Source organism: Vulpes lagopus, chromosome 4, assembly GCF_018345385.1.
Source record: "Vulpes lagopus strain Blue_001 chromosome 4, ASM1834538v1, whole genome shotgun sequence".
NCBI lineage: Eukaryota > Metazoa > Chordata > Mammalia > Carnivora > Canidae > Vulpes > Vulpes lagopus.
In genome coordinates, this window is record NC_054827.1 from 75,031,281 (window position 1) to 75,052,347 (window position 21,067).

The following is a 21,067-nucleotide window of genomic DNA, read 5'->3' on the forward strand; positions in this document are numbered from 1 at the left end:
TTTTTCTAGTTTATGTTCTTTCATTAGACTCTGAGTTAGACTTCTATACATTACTACACACTTAATAAAGATATTTCATTTTTCCTGGTGTGCTTCCAGAGACCTAGCATGCAGTGAAGGTTTTATAGTCCTGTGCGGTGCAGCAGATGTCATTCCATTTGCCTAAGTCCTGCTGACATTTGGAGATGTGGATTAATTGAGCTACAGAATGAAATTTAATTAAAATTAAATACAGACTTGGCCATTGTATCTGTTCATTTCCTGCACTCTAGTGTGTGTACTTGCAGGCAGCGCCATAGTTAATTTGTTTAATCACGATGCTCTGTGGGGGAAGCTGCACTTTGTTTTATGCTGAGAGACTGAAGGTGTGCCTGATGCCAGGTTGGATTTCATTACACACAATGCGAGCTGTGTAAATGATGCTACTGATGAGCCTCGGAGGGCCACCTGAGGGAGCAAGGTGGCTCCATATGAACCTGTAGAGAAACAACTTGTTGTAGGCAAGGTTTAGTGATGTCTTTTAAATTGACATTACATGACCACAGGAATCTCATCTATTACCTATTAACATGTTGCCATAGTACCCGTTCATTCAAATATTCATTTATCCATTCACTCAACCCAGATTGTTTGAGTACCAATTCAGTGCTGGGCCTTGAGGTTAAGGCAGGCGCCGTTATTAATGGTAATCTACTCTTTGCACCTCAGACCCCAATTGGAAAAGTTTGTCATCTCTTGAAGAGTTTTTAGAACCAGATAATAAAGGATACTCAAAGGCCATTCCAGAGGAAGGAGAAACCATAGAACTTGAGGTTATGGTGAGGTTGTTATTGGTCAAAACACAGCCTACTCTCATGCCATTTCAAAAGCTACTTCCCACGGTGGTGGGAGGGGGGGCACTTTCCTGATTTCTAAAATGGTAAGTTAACTCTATTCCAACAAGTCTCCAAGGTACAGAGGGGTTCCTTTTTGTGCTTTATCAGTATGTCTCCTTCCTGTTCCCCTTTCTAGATTATAAACTTTTTGTCCACATCATTTTAATACTGAAAAAATGCTTAGTTCCATGCATTATCTCCACAATGTTCTCAAAGACTATTTCTTGAATATGCTGACAAGCCTGTGTTTTCCCAGGTAGGGGACATTTGTTGTTTTGGCAGTCTAGCGTCCCTTCATCCTTTGTGAGGCAACAGCGCCCTGTCTCTGCTTTGGGGAATCACTCCTTCCACACCTGTGTGTCCCAGGGAAGGCTGAGTGAGCTAGAGACTGAGCCAATCAGTGCATTTGATCCCTGGCTTCTGGGATTGGCTCAGGAACGGACGCATGATCACACCAGCCTATTCAGTGCCAATAATACTATATTCTAAGGCTTTGATTTTTCTTCAGTTGTACAACATGTGCGACGCATGAACTCCTTTCTTTCCGCAAGGGAGGAATTGTCTAAAAATGAAGAAACCCAAAGGAAGCTAAACTGAAATCAAGAGAATGTGCTCCCCTTAGTCCTTGGGGACCTATTGCTGCTCTTACCTTAGTCATCCTTCAGATGATTTGAGTTGAGCTTAAGATTGTATTCATTAGAGAGAGAGAGAGCAAGAGCGCATGAGCAGGGGAGTATTGGAGGAAGAGGGAGAAGCAGACTGCCCACTGAGCAGGGATCCTAACACAGGGCTCCATCCCAGGACCCTGAGATCATGACCTGAGCCTAAGGCAGCCGCTTAACTGACTGAGCCACCCAGGCGCCCTAACCCTTCATATCTGTAAGCCCCTTAGAGACCTTGCCTCTTCATCTAGTGATGTATTAACTAGATCATTGCCTGGAACATTGTGCACTCACAAATTATTTTGTTGAAATGAATTAATTCAGGTGATGATATGATAGCGTCAATAATTATTCTTTTGGCTTTGTGGTAAAACTCATTAAACTGACATACTGCTCGTGAACCCTGTTACATTCTTTTTCACTGATCGTCATATGACTGAAAGAGTCCTCAAGGGTCATCCAGTAGTTGCTAAGAGCGAGAAAGAGTTCAATTGTCTCATGATTATAATTAATTATATTTGGAAGAGAAAAACTAAAACCCTGAAAAGGAAACTCCACAAGCTTATTCTGTTATATATGCCAATGTGAACTAATCTTACCACTTAAAAATTGTTCTTTATATTCCCTATATAGTACATGAAGATGGTAAGTTCTTATAAATTCCAAAGTAGGCTTTTTCTCCATTGAACTACGTTGTTTCTAGCTATGGACTCCAATTGGCTCATTAAATGAGCACACCATGTTTCTTGGGCACATCTTTTTTGTTCTAAACCAACTCTATTTTATACAGAGAGCATCCTCTTCATCTTTGGAATTAAAGTAAGCCTAACTTTTCTTTTTTTTCCTTGCATGTATCTTTTGTGCATTTGATTCTGCTTTTTACCTGTCTTCATTTTCCATAGACATAGTGATGTTGATGGTCAAGAACAACAAACAAAGCCTGCATTATATCTTCAGTTCTCAGTAAAGAGACTAATTTGGATTACTGAACTATAGAGACTTTGAGAGAAATACCCATGTCTATTTCATGTTCACATGGCCAATATCATCTGGCATATTACCTTGCATGTGGTAGGGGCTCAATAAATATTTGGTGGAAGAAAAAAATAGAAGGAATAAATGGGAGGTTTCTGACAGTTTTGCAGTATTAATGAAGCCACTCAGCTAATTTTAGACTTCATTTATTCAACCTATGTTTATTGAGCACCTACCATGTATCTATTGATGTGCTATGGATTTTAAAGGGTAAGTGAGTGTCCTTCCATAAGTTTCCCCTAGTTATGGAAGAATCAACTTTGTGCAAGTATAACTGGAATGCCAGGCTGGAAACAGTTTATGCCATGAGAGGGAAATATAAATAAAATGTGAAGGGAGGTCTCAGGGCAAAAAAAAAAAAAGACTCCTGAGAAATTGTGTGCCATTTATTCCTCAGAGTGCTTCATTTTTCAAGACTGGGCTCCTGACGTCTATCTGTGCAGGTGTGGCTGAATAGATAGGCAGAGCATGACCAACAATCCTTTTCTCATAGAATATATTATAAAGATTCTCCTTTGATATGGGGCTGCAGCTGCTATTTGCCTCTTAGTCTCATTTGGCCCAATGCCTCTGCTCAAAAAGAGCCACCCTGTTTCTATTTGCGGCATAGCCGACCAGTCTGTCGGCTGCTGTGGGTTCTTGGCAGTCAACAACTTTGCCACATGTTTTTGACATTGTAATTCAGTGCTCCTTTGAAGTGTTGCTCCTGCCCCCTCCCCGTGTGGTTGCCCCACTTCACTTCACCAAGCAGCAGCTGCTTGAGTATTCCACTTTGCCATCCATTCCCCACACCCATCCCGCCCAGAGGAGTTATGTTGTGACAGCACAGCTTCAATGCCAGTAGGCTGGCTACTTGCCAATATTGTGTGGTTGGTGATCAAGCCTCCTAGAAAACATACCATGTGTAGTAGTATTCCTAACTCACATTTTAAAAAGCAATTTAAGAGAAGTCCATTTGTTTTTAAAAACCTCGCCTGACATTGGGAACCATTGCAAGGTGCAGGAGGCATTTACTCTGTGAATCCTCTTTTATTTTGAGTTTTTAAACAATAATTAATCTTGCCTCATGTAAAACTGAGCTTCAGTTGACTTGTCTCTGACAGAACACCTCATTGTTTTCTGAAACTGAGTAGGATTTAATCCTCATTTATTTCTCATTGTGGTGATTGGGTATGTTAATGGCCAACTATTTGAGGCAGCCCGCAAGAGTAAACCCCTCATCAAAAACTAGGCTTAGATAATCACAATCTTCCTTGTTTCCTTTGTATTGCTTCACTGATTCTCTAAGTCAGCAGACGTTTATTGAGCATCTACTGCAATGGTTCTCAAATTTTTCATCTCAGGACCCTTTTATAGTCCTAAAACTGAGGACCCAAGAAGCTTTTGCTTGTGTAGATTATTTCTGACAATACTTACTTTGTTAGAAATTAAAACTGAGAAGTTTTCAAAGTATTTGTTTACTTGAAAATAACAGTAAGTCAGTTCTATATTAACATAAATAACATTTTTTGAGAAATAACTATATTTTCAAAACAAGAACAAACTAGTGGTAGGAGTGGAATGGCTTTACATTTTGCAAATCTCCCTCATGTGTGGCTTAATAGAGCTGGATTCTTGTATCTGTGTCTGCATAGAATCTGTTTTGATATACTGCTTTGGTTGAAGTATATATGGAAGGGAATCTGTCCTTACACAGATGTGTAGGAATATATATATATATATTACTACTTCATTTAATACTACACCAAAACTCAACAAGCGGTGAGCTTAAAGGTTAGTTGCAACATGGAATCTGAAACCATATCTTGCACTGCAGATAGATCTTATACCATCTAACATTTGGTAACCTCATGTATTGTTCATGTGGAAAATATTGATCCACTTAGTGATCTAGATCTTCAGATGTTGATACATACTATATTCAATATCGAAAAATTATAATTGTTACTACCACCACTGATCTCATTAGAAAAATCTTTAAATATTAAGAAGCTATCAAGTGTATGGTAGCAAACAGAAATTTTTCAAAATTCTGATCTTGCTTTAACGTTTGAATTTTATCATTGGCAATAATTCTCAGTTGCTTTCCTTGAAATGGCTGTGTCACTTTGTTCATTCTTAAGAAAATATGTGCCAGATACCTGTCACTTGTTCTTTCAGGTGAAAATGGTATTCTAAGAAGACAAAAGTGGCGAGCTCAACCTACAACTCAGCCAATGAACTTTGCCTCTAAACTACTATTGTACAGTGATACGTAGTGAAAGTGCTTTATCTGCATTTCTCATTTATTTCATCATGCAAACTATTAAAAAGATGAACACACAAGGGTCAAATTTCAATAAAAGTAATTATTTTTAATGCCTCATCAAGGACAGTCCCTATGTTAGACTAGCTTGCTTTTTATTATTATTATTATTATTATTATTATTATTATTATTATTAATACAGTTGCATGGCAGTGGAGAAAGCAATGAGCTCTAGTAGAGTTTGGTAGAGTTTGATGCCACTGTATTGATTGATAAAAAGGCACCATTGGTTTTACTCACCATTGCTTCTGCATTGTCAATGCAAATTTCAACACAGTGAAAAAGGCAAGGAATATCTTAGTATTATTATGAACATTGTTTTTATTTCATGGACCCCTAAAAAGATCTTAGAAGTTCAGAGGGGTCCAGAGACATCAGTTTGAGAACCTCTTATCTACTATCTGCATGGAATTGTACCCAAAGAGGGAAAAAAAACAGAAAAAACTTTGACATGGTAACCTACCTTCAGAAAGTTTTTAATGAGGTCAAACCATATGCAACGTTATTTTTGTAGGTCAAAAAAACTACATATCGGAAATTGCAAATGGTTCATCTTCTAAAATAAAATATACATGATGTGTATAAAAAATCATGTCAGGGATCCCTGGGTGGCGCAGTGGTTTGGCGCCTGCCTTTGGCCCAGGGCGCGATCCTGGAGACCAGGGATCGAATCCCACGTCGGGCTCCCGGTGCATGGAGCCTGCTTCTCCCTCTGCCTGTGTCTCTGCCTCTCTCTCTCTCTCTATATATATATATATATCATGAATAAATAAATAAAATCTTTAAAAAAAAAAAAAATCATGTCACACAAATGGTGTATATGTCCATGGCAATGTGAAACTAGTACACAACCAGCATGAAATACAGAGAGCTCTAGAGAGTTTCTTCACTGAAGAGAGACATGTACTTAGAAATGTGCTACAGGTAGAACCTTTCCCAAGCAGAGGAAATAGTATAAGCAAAAGTTTAGAAATGGATAGAAATGAAAATAAAGGATATTTATGACCTAGATGAGGCACAGAGCCCAGTTTCTGAGACTTGAAAAATAAAGAAATGATACCGGGGAAAGAATGAACAATTTCAAAGTTCTTTGATTGCCAACCTGACAAAGTTAGCTTTGACATAGAAAAACAAAGACACAGCATATTCTCCACTTGCTCATTCGGTAGAGTCCTCATGTATTACATGATCACCATGTGCCAAACACTGTGCAAGGTACCAGAAGAGTCAAAGATCTCCTTGTGTACACATTGAACCAGCTTTGTGCTTTGCCCCTAAACAGCTGGTCATAGCACATTGTTTGATGTGTATTTAATGTATTACCAGAATGCAGATGAGCAGTCAATTCATTTATCTTGGGGGCAAGGAGAAAAAAATTGCATATAAGAGATGACTTGCGAGACTGAATGGAAACAGTTACAGGGTTTGGCCAGCCAGAAACAGGGGAAAGCCCATGCTGGGTTGAGGAAATTGAATTGGCAAAGGGCATAGAGATGTGAAAAAACTTGGCAGTGTTTAAAAATGGAGAGCTGTTGGTCATGGTGAAGAAGATAGGCAACAGGGAAAGTGTGGTTGAAAATAAGAATGGAACTGTCAACTGGCTTAAGGTAGCAACACCACCTATGCTCTCTACTCTGGTCAGCCTTTGGAGCTTCTCCTTGATGAGGCTGTCCTGGCAGATCAAGAATGGCCTAGAGGTGGAGCACCTGCAGCCCAGAAAACAATTAAAAACTAAAGCAGAGATGCTGAGGACCAGAAGCCCTGCAGTGCAGCAGGCGTGAAAAAATAAGCAGTTTGGGAAATCCTTGGAATAAGAATTAGCAAAATATGGTAAGTGGTTGTGGAAGAAGCAAAAGATTGTTCAGGGCTTTGTAACTTGGTCCACTCTGAGCCGGGTCATAGCATCAACAAGATGAGACACACTGGAGGAAGAGGTCTTTGGGAAAGAAAACAAGTTGGTTTGGGGACATACTGAGTTTCCTATGGGACACTCAGGAAGAAGGTCAGGAGTAAAACATAAATTGGGAAGTTCTTAGTATACAACTAACTGATGGTTGATGAAATGGAAGCAAAGAATCACTGAGGGAGAAAACATATGGAGTGGGACGGGAGCACCAAGAACAGGAATCTTCATCTGGCAGTTATAAGAAGAAAATGGACCTTAAAAAAATGGATCCTACGTGGGGAGGAATGAAGCAAGAAGTGAGGTTCTCTGGAGAAGTGATGGAGGCTTAGATCAAGGTGAAGTAGTGAAGGTGGAGTAAAGAGGGCAGACATGATCATTTGGTAGAAAAAAATCTTTGAGGGCTTGAGTACTGCAATTGAAGGGAAGCAAGGAGCCAGCTGTCATTAGTGTTGCTGCAGCTGAAAGAGAAAGAGAAGCATTTTTTTTATTTTCTCTGATGGGTTATCTCACTTTTTATGTGTCTTATGTTTTCTGAAGCACCTATTGTGGCCTAGAACTCAGAAAAATTGTTCTGGAGGTTGCACAGGTTTGGGCACAGTGGGCCCAAACAAGACAGTTTGGCTCAGCAACAATATTTCTATACCCATGGGCTGCTGGAAAGCTCCTCTACTATGTCTTACAGTGCTCATTTCTGGAGAGCAAAGAAATTCTAGCCTGGGTCTGAGATGGAGTCATCATAAAGCTGCAGGAAAGGAAGATGCTGATTCTCCCTCTGGTCAGAAACAAAGCAACTCTGTTGGGAAACTGCAACTCCATCTGATCATCTGGTGGCTCACATTCTTGGCCTCACTTAGGGAGTCCATCATCCCTATTTCCACCATTGTCATGTCAAGTTAAAGCTTCACATTCACCGAGAAAGCTACTCTTACTCCATCCTTTCTCACTCTTCATTCCCATATTTTCCACCTTTTTATTTTTTACCCCTTGATCAGTTGTTATTCTTTTAATGTTATTTGTATGCTTGTAATTATTTTGAGTTGTGTTTTTGCATCCTTAAATACCCACTTAAGCGCAGTCCTTATTTTCTATTTTATTCCCAAAACCACTACTAAAGATTGGTCAAACATAAAAATCAATCAGTCAAACCAGTCAAACAAATCTCTGATTTTTTTCTGTCCATATATATCCATTTATCCAGACACCAGGCATTATATTAATCATTGGGGTTATAGTTGAGAACAGGGGAACCTGCCCTCATGGAGCTGGAGTCTAGGAGTAGGAAAAACATACAGTTAAGCATTAAGTGTGATGAGTGTTCTAAATAGGGATATGAAGATCAGAGAAGCCTTCCTGGTAGAAGAGACGTTGAAGCTGAGTTTTGAAGCACAAAGAGTTGGCCAGAGAAAAGGTGAATCATGCAGAAAAGTTGTTCCAGGTGCATTTGAGGAACTGAAGATGTTTACTGTAGCCAGAAGTAGAGTTTGCCAAAGGGAAGTGGAGAGAGAAAGAGTCACTATGAGGCTGAAGCTGGATCTTGGATATTAATTACATAAGCTTTGTTAAAGAACTTGAACATTATTCTATGGGTAGTTAGAAGCCATAAAAACTTTTAAAGGTGAGAATGGCCTGATGGTATTTGTAATTTTTAAAACTAGCTGTTTTTTAATTATTGAAAAAGCAGCACATGTCTCAGTACTAAAGGACTACACAAAGGCAATCGCTGTGAACATGTCTTAAGCAGTTTTTCAGAGGATTTCTATCTATGCATATACATGTGTACATATGTATATCAATTTTTTATACAAATAAGAGCATGTTGTACAATTGTTCTTTATCCTTTTCCACCTAATAACATAACATGGAGATTTTTTTATGACCTCATGAAAATCTCCCTTAGTCTTTTTTACTATAACCTAATATTCCAGAACATGAGTTTCCATAAATTATTTAACCAAAACCCAATTAATATTTATATTATACTCAATTTTTCTTATTGTAAAAATTTCTGCAAAAAGCATCCTTGTTTATCTAATTTACATTCCCATCGATAATATGAGATAGGACACATCTTCCCCATGTGCTCTAATTTTTTTAAATTAGTAGTCTAGTAGGTAGAAAATGATAACTAGTGTTGGTGTATTCCTTTTTCAGTGAATGAGGTTAAGCATCTCCTTAGATTCTTTTTTTTTTTTTTTTAAGATTTTATTTATTCATGAGAGACAGAGAGGGGGTGGGGGCAGAGACACAGGCAGAGGGAGAAGCAGGGAGCCCAATGTGGGACTCCATCCCGGGTCTCCAGGATCAGGCCCTGGACTGAAGGTGGCGCTAAACCGCTGAGCCACCTGGACTGCCCATCTCTTCAGATTCTTAAAACTTATTTTACTTTTATGTAAGCTAGCTGTTTCTCTCCCTTGCCCCTATTTCTTCTAGCTACTGATTTATAAGAGTTCTTAATTGATTAGCAACATTAACTCTTTGCTATATGTGTTGCAAATATTTTTCTGAGTTATGATTTATCTTTGATTTATTTGGATTTTTTCCTGAGGTGATGTTAAAAATGTTTTATCTATTTTTATCAATCATTTCCCCTATCATTTTTAATTTAGCAATGATCTTCCTTCTGTAACATAGAGAATGGAAGGGGAATAGAAGGAAATAGACAAGTTTGTGAAATAAGAAGTAAAAGCATGTGAATATATTGGTTGGACATGAGAAATTGACAGGATATTTTTCTGGGATGATACTCAGGGAGCTGGTTGGCTGGGGAGATGGTTCCCTGAGGTGAAAAATACCTGGGACAGAATGTGTGTGATTGCAGGGAGAGAGCAGATGCAAACTTAGTTTGGGGCACATGGAGTTTGAGATGCCTATGTGGAATGTGTGAGAATAGACGGATACTCTTTAGGTGGATGGTTAAATGGGTCTAGAGGTCAGTAAAGAGATAGGTTGGAGTCATCAGCATATACATGCTGCCTGCAGCAATGGGAATGGATGACGTTACCCAGTGTATGGAGGGAGAGACAAGGCACAGTGTTGAGCTCCAAAAACATACTGGAGACCGAGAGGTGGGGGGAAAACAGGAGAGGGTGATGTCTACAAAGTGAAGGAAAGAGAGTATACATTTTAGAAAGTAATCGAATGTTGGCCTATGTATAAACTACTAACTGGAGTCCAGCAGGATAAAAGTATATTCCAATTACTCAGCAAAGCCAGCTATCACCAGTTACAGAAGCAAAATGAAATCTTTATTTTAAAAAAACCATTAAGTGTTAATACGGGCACTTATGAATGTGGATAGTTTATATAAGAAAAGACTTCTTTAACGTGCTCCCTTTGCATTATTGTATTTTATTTATATCTGCCCTATTTAGGCTGTATAGAGCTTCACTTTACAGGTGGCCATTCTCTTTTTGTCCTCACTTTCTTATCCTATCAATCTAATGACATTAAATTCTTTTTTTTTTTTTAATGACATTAAATTCTTTGTGTGGCCAACCTTTCCCAATTCAGCCAGGTGATTCCCCTCCTTTTCACAAATAAATACCTCAGTGAAACATCTAAGAATTTTGTTTAATATTTCTTAAGGATTATAGCTGCATTCCTATGTATCCAGTCAATAACTATCGATATGTTATTTGTTTATTTTTTTTTTATTTTTTTTTTGAAATATGTTATTTGTTTAAAACTAAATTAAGCTATTATCAAATATTCCACTCAGTCTTGTTTTAAGATGAAGTAGGAAAAATGGATCATAATTAAGACAAAAATAAAACATTTTACTCAACTTGAAAATGTAAGCTTAGATTTTTAGTGTTTTGGTTTTATACTAAAAATACCTACTGAATTCTTACTGTTGGCTTCTTTTGCAAAATTGACAATTGAAACTCCTTTTACACAGATGAGTGCCAAATCATAGCAGCTTAATGCTGTTGCGTTCTCCTACTGTAATCAAAATCATGTTAAAAGTAGGTAGAGTACCAGTGTGAACTACAAACACCTCTTCATTCAGGGAGAGAGAGCGCAGTAAGCAGCAGAGACCAAATTAACTCCATCTCTCTTGTCCTATACTGAATTTCTGTAAATAAGAAATGTACTGTTGTTGAATGTGTCTTGACTTCAGAAACTTGTAATTTGAAATTAGAGACCTCCAGAACTCTTTTGGAAAGACTTTTAAACCTGGACAACTCCCTGCTGTTATAAAGACTGACAGTGCTTCTGAACTGTAACGAGGAGATTTTATATAAGACTGTTCTTACTAGAACCTGTTTTATATAAGAACATACTTAAAAAGCTAATTTCTTTTCTCCTTTTGCACTGCAATCCACAAAGTGTGACTAATAATAGATTTAAATTTGCTAAGTGCATTCACTCCTTTGTGCCATCATAAAGAGAATCTATTACTGTAAAATTGAGGCTTAGTTCCAAATTGCGCCATTATGAAGTTTTCTTCCAGCAATGTTTTGTCTCTAATACACTTCCCTCATTGTAATTCTATTGCAAACCTGATGTCTAGCATCAAGTCTCACAATAATTATTTTAAATTGCTACTAGGAACAGTAGTCCTGGTGGGATATATTACTACCATTCTAACAAGATGAATTTCAATGCACTTGTAACTGTATTATAGTATATTATGAAGAAAAAAATCTTTGAGTTTTATATCTATGGACATGCATGTAACACAAAAAATAATTTTTATGAACTTCAAAATACTTTATGATGAACTTCTGTTTAAATTAATTATAAGTCACAAGAACAAATTAGGATATCTAACTGTATGGCCCATTAGCATGCCAAGTGACTTGAAATGAATAAATAATTATAAATATGAAAATAATAATGCTAGTGCTTAGAAAAATTACACATGGTAATATATAATTATCTGATAGATTTTAAAGACAACATAAACAAGACTATCCTAGAAGGTGCCAGAAAACTGTTAAAAGTGAAGCTTGCCAATAAAAAAAAAAAAATGAAGCTTACATAAAACTTTATCCTTAATCATCCCCAAGGCTTAGGGGTCATTTAAATAAATGAACTACCCAAAAGGTATGTTTAAAATAATTTATTGTGTAATGGAAGCTTCAAATTAGTCATGTTCAGCAGTCTCAAACACTGGGTCATTAGTGTGCTGATATACTATCAGTGGGAATACTGGTAGAGATCAACATAGAAAGCACTGGAAAACATTTTAAGTCACCCTGAAACTTAGGTGATTGTTTAACAGTAATGTTTCAAAACACATTGTGTGTTTCATGAGTGATTTCACATCTTCCTGAGGGCATTCTAACTTCACCTTACTAATCAGTTGCCTACAAACTTAAATAATTGAGAAGATGATCACTTTGAATATATTAAATTAAAAGTATGAATCTTGAATTGGGGGCATAACAAAATTATTGTGAAGATACAGTAGAGCCAAGCTTCTTTTATAGATAAAATGATTGTAAGATGATGGTCTGAAATCAAAAGCTAGCCCAACTGTAAAAATTAAAATAGGTTGGCAACATAAAATTTAGAAGAAACTCCAAGTATCAATTCTTTATCTGTAGGAATTTACTTTTAAACATGTCCACATACACCCCAAATGAAAATCACTTACCTACGTAATGGAATTTAGAGTTACTCCCTGGAGTTGACCAAATGGGAAAAGTAAACCTGCATACTTTACAAAAAGGGGCAGCTGAATTTACATGGAGAATTTAGCATTTTTACCTTAAGTAATAATGGAATGAACAATATTACACCAGCCAGCAAGGACCTACCGACTGAGTATTGAGTGATAATCCCGAAATGGCCACCTGGCCTCATATTTATAATAAAGTAGTACATTGTTATACAGTAATGACCATTCTGTAGCATTTCTAACATGAAGAAAAATCTGGAAATCTATCAGTATTTTCTGAGGATTACCTCTAGAAACTCAAGAAAGCTATCTTCTCTCTATTAGGTCACCTCTCATGCTTTTGATACTGTTCTGTAGCTTAGCTGCAATACTGGTCACTGATCTAAACCTGAAATCACATACTGTTGGTTGGGAAACACTGGTATTTGCCAGTAGACGTGTAATTACCTTGCATTTGTTCCTGTATTTGTATTATATATAAACTTACACCATTTTAAATATGCTGGGGATATTACTGGGGAAAAAACATAACCCCAGGCAAAAATGACCATTGTTAACAATGATTTTGGTCATAGATCTATTCTCCAAGTGGCCAGATGTAATTGTATTATGATATTGGCAAGTGCCTTCATAGAACTAAGTATAAGATTTCACCCCACACTTTCAGGTTGGAACAAAAAAAAGTCCAAGTTAATAGAAACATGATTAGAAACAGAAGGTGACTTGGCTCTCAAGTTTGTTAATCAAGGGGAAAAAACCCCTCATAAACCTTTTACAATTTTCCAACAATACCCTGCCCTTCCCCTTTTGAATTAAAAGCTTTTTTTTGTGAGATCCAAAAAGAACCAGTTGTCCAGAAGAGCATATTAATGTTTCCCCAAGAGCATGACTGAAAAAATATGCTGACCCTGTGCTTATCAATGCCTTTTGAAATCAGTACTGATTTTTAAAGGAGGATAAAGAAAGCTGTTATTTTTAATATCATACACATGTTCTCATTCCCTTACATTCCTTGACAATAGAATTTTGAATTAACTCCTAGAATGCTGTGTAGCATATTCACCAACAATTCGTTTCATGATTGGAAATGTATTCTCGCAGCCTCCAGGTGAAATTGATTTGAGGGAGTTACATAATACATGGAAGTTCTTCAGAAAAAAGGAACCACAAACCCGCTAACCCAAATTCAAAAACCTTAAATGACTAAGAATATGACATCCAGATTTCTCAAACTTGTATGATCATGAGTCACCTGGATTACCTGTTACACTATAGATTCCCACGGCCCTTCCTGAGCAATTCCATTTGCATAAACCTGGTATGGAGACTAAGAATCTGTCAGTTTTTTCAGTCATCTGAGATGCACTGAGAAACTTTTGATTTATGTCAAATCCAACTGATTGTATTTAAAGCAACTAGGAGTAAATAAACAAAAACAGAAACAAAACATTTTAAGGGTTTTTGGCAAGATTAGCTTGCTTGTGAGAACTCAGTGGGTTGATGGCGCCGATGTACATAGAGCCCAGTTCTCGATCATCTCATCCTCTGTGTCTCTGTTTGTATATGTTTGGAGTATTTGGGCTTAAAATAGATTTCCTATTTTAAAAAGACAGGTTAGCTAAGCATAACACGTGTAAAGTGATGTGTTTGATTGACAATGAATAAAAATAGTTATTTCACATCTTCTAGAGGCATCTAGTAGAGAGATCACAAACCTGGAAAGGAACCCAGGATTTCTTGTCTCACACTCTACTTCATTAGAAGGTATTTCTCTAACTGCCCCTATTAATCTCCTACTGCTCAGTATGGAAATAATTAGTGTAAATTTTTGTAGCTTCCATTTGTGTCTTTTTCTTTTCCCTTATTAGAAACAAAATACAGCATTTTTCTTTGAGTATTCCACTGATTCATAAAGCAATTAAATTGAACAATATATATGTAAATATATAGATAGCTTTAATTATTACAGAGAGATGAATATTAACTTCTTAAAAGCAAACACAAGCTGAAGATCTAGAGTAGTGCTGTTCATACCTTTTTTTTTTTTTTTTTTTGATTCAGAAGCTCCTTTGAAGTTCTAAGAGGAGCTCTTTGCTAGAAACAGGCAACATCTGCATATACCTCCAAAATCTGCATATACTTTCAGGAGGTTCATGACCCTTGGAAGCCTCATAGGTTAATAAACATTAATCTGGTGGGAAGAAACCATCCCTGAAATACTAGTGCTCAGTACATTTTCTCATACATTAAAGTGGGTAAATTATCATCAAAGCTCTGATGGTGTAAAGCACTAATTCATTAATACTATTTTAAAAGTCAGAAGATGAAAATTGAACTATATTGACCATGTAATTATTCTGTAAATCTCTGTAGCATGAAAGTGAGTGCCATATTTCACCTGAGAATAAGCACTTAATGATTTTAATTTTTTCTAGTTTTAACAAAATTGAGCAATGAATTTATATTTTCTAATAATTTGTACAGGATATTCATATATTTTTTAAAAAAGAGAGAGATTGATTATTCCTAACCACTTTAGGAGTTAGTGATAAGACCCTAGGCTATAGAAGACTGTTTGAAGAATTCCAGTACCCAGAGATTTAATGATAGACATGAATAGGAAGGGTGATTCTATTGAAATGAAAAACTTGGATTGGTATAAGTATAATAACATACTTATTATATCTCAGTTTGGTGCTGTTGGCCATTTCCTTCTTGGATCACATGAGTGTTAAGACCTGTTTCTAAAATGACTCCTCCTGGGGATCCCTGGGTGGCTCAGCGGTTTAACGCCTGCCTTTGGCCCAGGGCCTGATCCTGGAGACCTGGGATTGAGTCCCATGTCGGGCTCCCGGCATGGAGCCTGATTCTCCCTCCTCCTGTGTCTCTGCCTTGCTCTCTCTATGTCTATCCTGAATGAATAAATAAATAAATCTTAAAAAAAATTAAATGGCTCCTCCTTTGACAAAGCAACCCCAAGAGAAGTTCTTGACTTCAGCTTTTACTAAAAGAATCAAATCTATGTCAGTTATAGGAGGGGGGAATATCTTTATACAACTACTTTAATTGCTGTACTTCTGAAACTTTCTAAAAAATAACTTAAATAAGATCATTTCATGAGGCACCTGGATAGCTTAGTCAGTTAAGCCTCAGACTTTGGATTTTGGCTTAAGTCAGGATTTCAGGGTAGGGAGATAGAGCCAGCCCCACACCAGGTTCTCCCCTGGGTATGGAGCCTGCTTGAGATTCTCTTTCTCCCTCTCCCTCCACCCACCCTCTTCTCTCTCAAAAAAAAAAATCACTTCAGGCATGAGAAAAATACACAACTTTAAAACATCTTAGGAATAATCATTTTATAAAACGAAAACTATGTTTATTGTCCTCCACTCCACCATCATGTGGATTTTTTTTTCTTTTCTATAATATTAAGCAACTAATTTTCTCACATCATCATTTTTCCATTGACAGGTTCCTATTGTGCTACTACATCCCATAGCTGCATCAAGCTGCCTCTTCTACCCTGCTGTTGAAGCATTCTACTCTTTGCAAAATTTTCCTTAAGTGCATTATTCTATAGGTCCTTTCTGTGCTTGGTGTCCAGGATATGTGTTAGATTTGGATATACCACATCAAACGAGAATTGTTATAATTATAGAAGCTCAGTAGGAAAAATTCTGCCCACCATCATGAAGGTTTTCTCACTTCCTATTTTGCCTTTCCCATAGGGTATAAAGTCATACTCTCCTGTTCTCGTCCAATCAAATGCCACTGTCATGAATAAATATTTCTTAATACCTACTATGGATTCAAGAAACATATTAGACATGGTCTGTTCCCTGTGCATTCTGTCTAGCTGGGAATCTAGAGCATGCAAAAAAAAGTGATTAATAACAATATGAGGTAGCATAGACTAAGTGATACATGACACCTTCTAATTTATCTGTTCAACAAATCCAAATTTCCATACATTTATATTGCTTAAAGGGATATACATCTGTAATCTTTGACTCCCCATGCCTTTTCACTAAGTTTGTGTCTTCTAGCATAATGAAAAATAATGTGATAATATAGTGACATATTACTGTGACTTCAGGCTGTTTCCATAGAGGCAGAGCAGTCTCCTGGGTACCACGATGGAATGAGATACAGAAGACAGAAATTCCAATCTGAGAAATGCCCCCTGACATTTTATGTGACCTCCGACAAGTGACTTAACCTTTCACTTTAGGCTTTGTCATCTGTAAAGTAAGCTTAATTAAACTTGCCAACGTCATAGAGATGTGAAGTCTAACTAATTATAGCTAATTAAATGATTTGGGGGATCTAAAGTGTTTGCTTTCCAGTGATAAACAATAAGAAAAAAAGAGGTTTTATACTAAAATACTAATTTTTGTACAGTGGTCACAAAAGATGGTACTGATGCCCTCTAGAGCCTCGTTGTAGGGATGGATTTGCGCTGATCCATTCATACTTTCTTATTTGGTTATTTTGGTGACCAGTAGCACTTAAGACAGCTGGATAAGATGAGGTATCCATCTGTGACCATAGAACAAAGTAAAGCTAACTGGACCCCCTGGAATTGAACCAATGACCTAGGTCTCATTAGCACTATCAGCTAACCGACTGAGCTAATTGGATACCACACTGATAATAATGTATCACAACACGGTTTGGTTTATTATTTTCCAAAGCTTTCCCTAGACTTAATTTCAATAGCCATAAAAAACTAGTTTGAGTAATTAGAGCCAAAGACAACAAGCTAGACATTATTAGATGCCACTAACATCCAAAGGACTGACTCTTGATGTCCCCGACAGGCCTGGAGTCCTCAGCAGGCTCTTGACTGCCCTACGAAAGTGAAGTTTCAGAATGACAAGGCTAATAAACCCAAGGCCCTCCTGATGAGATTAGGAAGGGCTCTTGTGCATCTCTTGCTCACTAAGAGTCTATTGGTGGGGATTAGAAATTGTCTTGGTCTCTGAGTCCTTTAGAGGCTAATAAAGTGACAGTGAGATGCATTGTGCTACCGAAAACAGTCCTAAGTACTAAATAAAAAATGCCTCAACATTGAGCTCATCACTTTACCTCCTGGGATTGATTATATCTTTCAGTTTGAGAACACGAAGCAAGCCTTAATGAGGACCTGATATTAGGTGGGACCATGTTAGTAATTCTTAGTTCTTTGAACTTTCAGGCAAGGTTAATGTATGTGCTATTTCATAGAATAAAACAAAAATATATGATGTTGAAATATTCCCTTTCCAGAAATATGAGAGTAATAGAATCCTGCAGTGCTAACAAAGTAGCATGTAAATCTTAGGGCGTCTACTTCAGATTTCAAGTGGAATGAATGGCCTATTTGGCCCAAACTAGGTAAACTTGAATTCTGCAAAGCTAAAATACTGGGAAATTAGCTCCATGATGTATTAACTCAAATAATAATGTTCCTGATGTAAAAAAAAAGATGGAAATTAAACATCTAGTTATGAATACTGCGTCTGCACAATGTGCCGCATGCACCGCATGTGTTAGAATTTCTTCTCAGTTCTTTTTTTAATCTTTTATTCATAGCATTGCAGGTGATGAAAAATTTATGCCTTGAGTCTGGCATTGAAATTAAATGCAAAATGAAAACAGAAGCAGTTTATACTGACAGCTTAAATATCTTTATCTAGCATACGGTTGCACTATAAAAAATCACTGGGTGACTTTTTAAATCTCCCACATGTAAAAAACCAAGAGTTGTACAATAATGAATAAAGTTATATATCTAAGACATCAACAGAAAAGTTGTGTTTTATTAGCATTCTTTGTTAATTTCATTTTGCTCTATTTTGCTGTTTTTAATTGGCACAGACAGATGGATATAAGCTTTTAAAAATACTACACAACTTAATTGTTGATATTAATTCCTCAGAGTGGCAGGAAACAATTGATTTTTGCAGTATATTTAATGAGCATGATTTCTCTGGTAGGTTTATGTCGTAAGCTGAATAGAAAACATTAATCTGTACCTAAGGTAGTTATGCTGTAGTAAAGGTTAATTATTCAGGTAAATCAATTTGTGCATCACAATATTAATATGAATGATATTTGGGAGGATGGCAGGAATCACAATAATATCCACAGTTGCTGGCTTATGTGAGTTTTCAAGTGTATTTCCTTCCTCAGAATAGTAGCAGGTAATTCTTTATACATTATTTTGTTAGTCACAACTCTATTCACAAAATGAGGTTCCTCGTAAATGGCTCCTCTTTTCTAGAGATGTCGAGTCTTTTGTCCTAGGCATATCTGTATATGCTGTACTGCATTAAAATGCTCTCTGTGGCTTTTGTTGATGAACTAATGTTGAATCTCTAATAGTTGCCTCATAATGCAAATTAATTGGAGAAAGTAAATGCTTCTTAGATTGAAGAATAATGCACTCAGGTTTAGAATACATTCAGTCTAGATATATTTCATATATTTATTTATGAGAATTAAAAAAAATAAGTATAGATTTATTTAGCATTTAAATAAGTAAAGCATGAAATTTAGAACTGTCTTCAGTTACGTAAAGCACCAATACTGAAACAGCCACTTAGATTTCCATATTTAGAAGACTTCAGCATACAGCTTAAAATATTTTACACTCAGCCTCTGATTTGTAGCTTTTTCCTAGATGTTTTATGTAAACACACTGTGTATAATTATGCAGATAATTTTATGCAATATTAATTGTGCTAAGAGTGCAGGGTAAGTTGCTTAATTCAGTAATTCGTTTACATTTTAATGATTCTAATAGCATAAGATTACCAAATCAAATGGAAATATCTCTGACCATTATACTATATTGTGTGAAGAGTTCAATTAGATTGTCTTATGTTTTTCAGAATATACTTATCACATCTTTTTATTGACAACCAAAAAAAGAACCTCAAAATACCCATATTGAAAAAATTGAAAACCGTTTTCAAGGCATTTTTTAATCCAATATTACATACACTTAAAGAATGGTGCCCCAAAGCCTTGACACCTCAGGTATCAGATTGTAAAGTATGTTTAATATCTGTTTTCAGCGTGTGAATTGAGCTGGCCTGCATCTTGAAATGAAGTTGATGAGATATAGTACCATTTTTTGCAGGCAACCTGTACCAAAAAAAAATGCATTTAATTTATTCCTCTTTAATGTAGGAAGAATAATTCAAGGTGTTTATTATAGGGAGCAAGTGAATATACTAACTTTTACATGTAAAGATAGCATCTGAAGCCACCCTCCAAATCAACAAATTTGAGGTTAGCATTTCTTTCTTATTTCTTTCATCATGTACAGATTTAATATCATCGGGAATAAATCTAAATTGTTTGCTTCTTTCCTCCTAATTCCTGAAGCAATGTAAAAGCCTAGAGAGGTTTGAAGTGACAGGATTACAAGCAGTCTTTTGCATACATGGCCTTTAGGGATAAGCGGCTACCTTGCATCTAATAAACAAGAAAGTGAATTCGTTGAATAATGAATTAAGTGGCATAAGTTGTGATAACAAGGAGCAAATGTAACTTCAGACGGATGGTATTTGCTTTGTGTGGGGTTATCTGAGAGGGCTGATGCTCCGCCAAGGGAGACTGAAAAAAGGCTCATTATATTAAGATGTTCTTTTACAGAACACAGTCTAAAATGATCTTGCAGTTTCTTCCCCCCGTTCGCTGAACTCCTTTGTGTGCTTCTATCAAATCAACCACCTCCACCAGGGGGATAACTAGGATTCTTTTAGACTGTTGAGTGTTGTTTAAAATAAAAATTCCTAGTGAGTTTTATATGGGTCACCCAACAATTAAATAGAGATGTCTAATTGGTTAATTCATATTAGGGTCAGCAGCTGGTTAGAATAAAAGGTTGTGGTGCCCCATTGCATAGTTCTGAACCAAATTAAATTATTAATCTACTCTTTGCTTCAATGTAGCTTCACGGGGATTCCTAACCTGCCATACTGAATAAAACAGAACGACTGCTTTACATTTTCATTATGGAAAATTATATTTTAAATTGCAAATGCTCTCCTATTTAGCTTGCATTGCGTATCTCATTGGATATGTAGGAATGTCTTCAACAGTCAGCGCTTATAAATTGTTTTGTTAATTTCTAGTTATAGCTGGAAACTATGAAATCACGAAAAGGATGATTTGCAAGCAATCACCAACTCTAGGCAGAACCAAATGGCCCTGGAAAGTCAAGTCAAGACTTAGGGGGCCACCATCTCTGACCCTTAAATTCAGAAGATAGAATTAAATAACTAGGTTATAAGAGGGTTTACAATCTAACACAAGCTCCCAGTTAATTCAACCAGGGTTATTTTCAGGATTGCAATTCCTGCAAGGGGCCAAGGTCCTAGTTTTTGTGACCTTTCTTAATTATTTCAATTTTTTTGTTGTTATTTAGCTACTCTAGATTGAATATTAGCTTTGTGAAAAAATTATAGCTGCATTCAGCTTTCTAATAAAGTGTTTAATAATGACTTAATTATATCCTATTACCAACAAGCACAGTTGCAATAAAAAATTACCATATTTTCTTAGAAATTATTCTAGGAGATGTTTTCTGTCAACATTTTAAAAAAGACTTATGTATTTATTTTAGAGAGAAAGAAAGAGTGAGCACACACATGAGTGGCGGGGTGGAG

The 21,067-nt window shown here is 36.5% G+C and overlaps 1 protein-coding gene across 3 annotated transcripts in view; it reads left to right on the forward strand.

Annotated features, from left to right (window-relative positions):
* KIAA0825 (KIAA0825 ortholog) overlaps positions 1-21,067 on the forward strand; it is a 388,202-nt gene that overhangs the window by 289,537 nt on the left and 77,598 nt on the right. Inside the window, exon 21 of one of the 3 annotated variants that reach the window (XM_041752621.1) lies at positions 15,879-21,054. The exons of the other annotated variants lie outside the window; for them this stretch is intronic. Within the exon in view, the coding sequence (XP_041608555.1) occupies positions 15,879-15,906 (28 nt within the window). The 3' untranslated portion in view covers positions 15,907-21,054. Of the gene's footprint in view, positions 1-15,878; positions 21,055-21,067 lie in introns of those variants that run through there. 3 annotated transcript variants of the gene reach the window in all.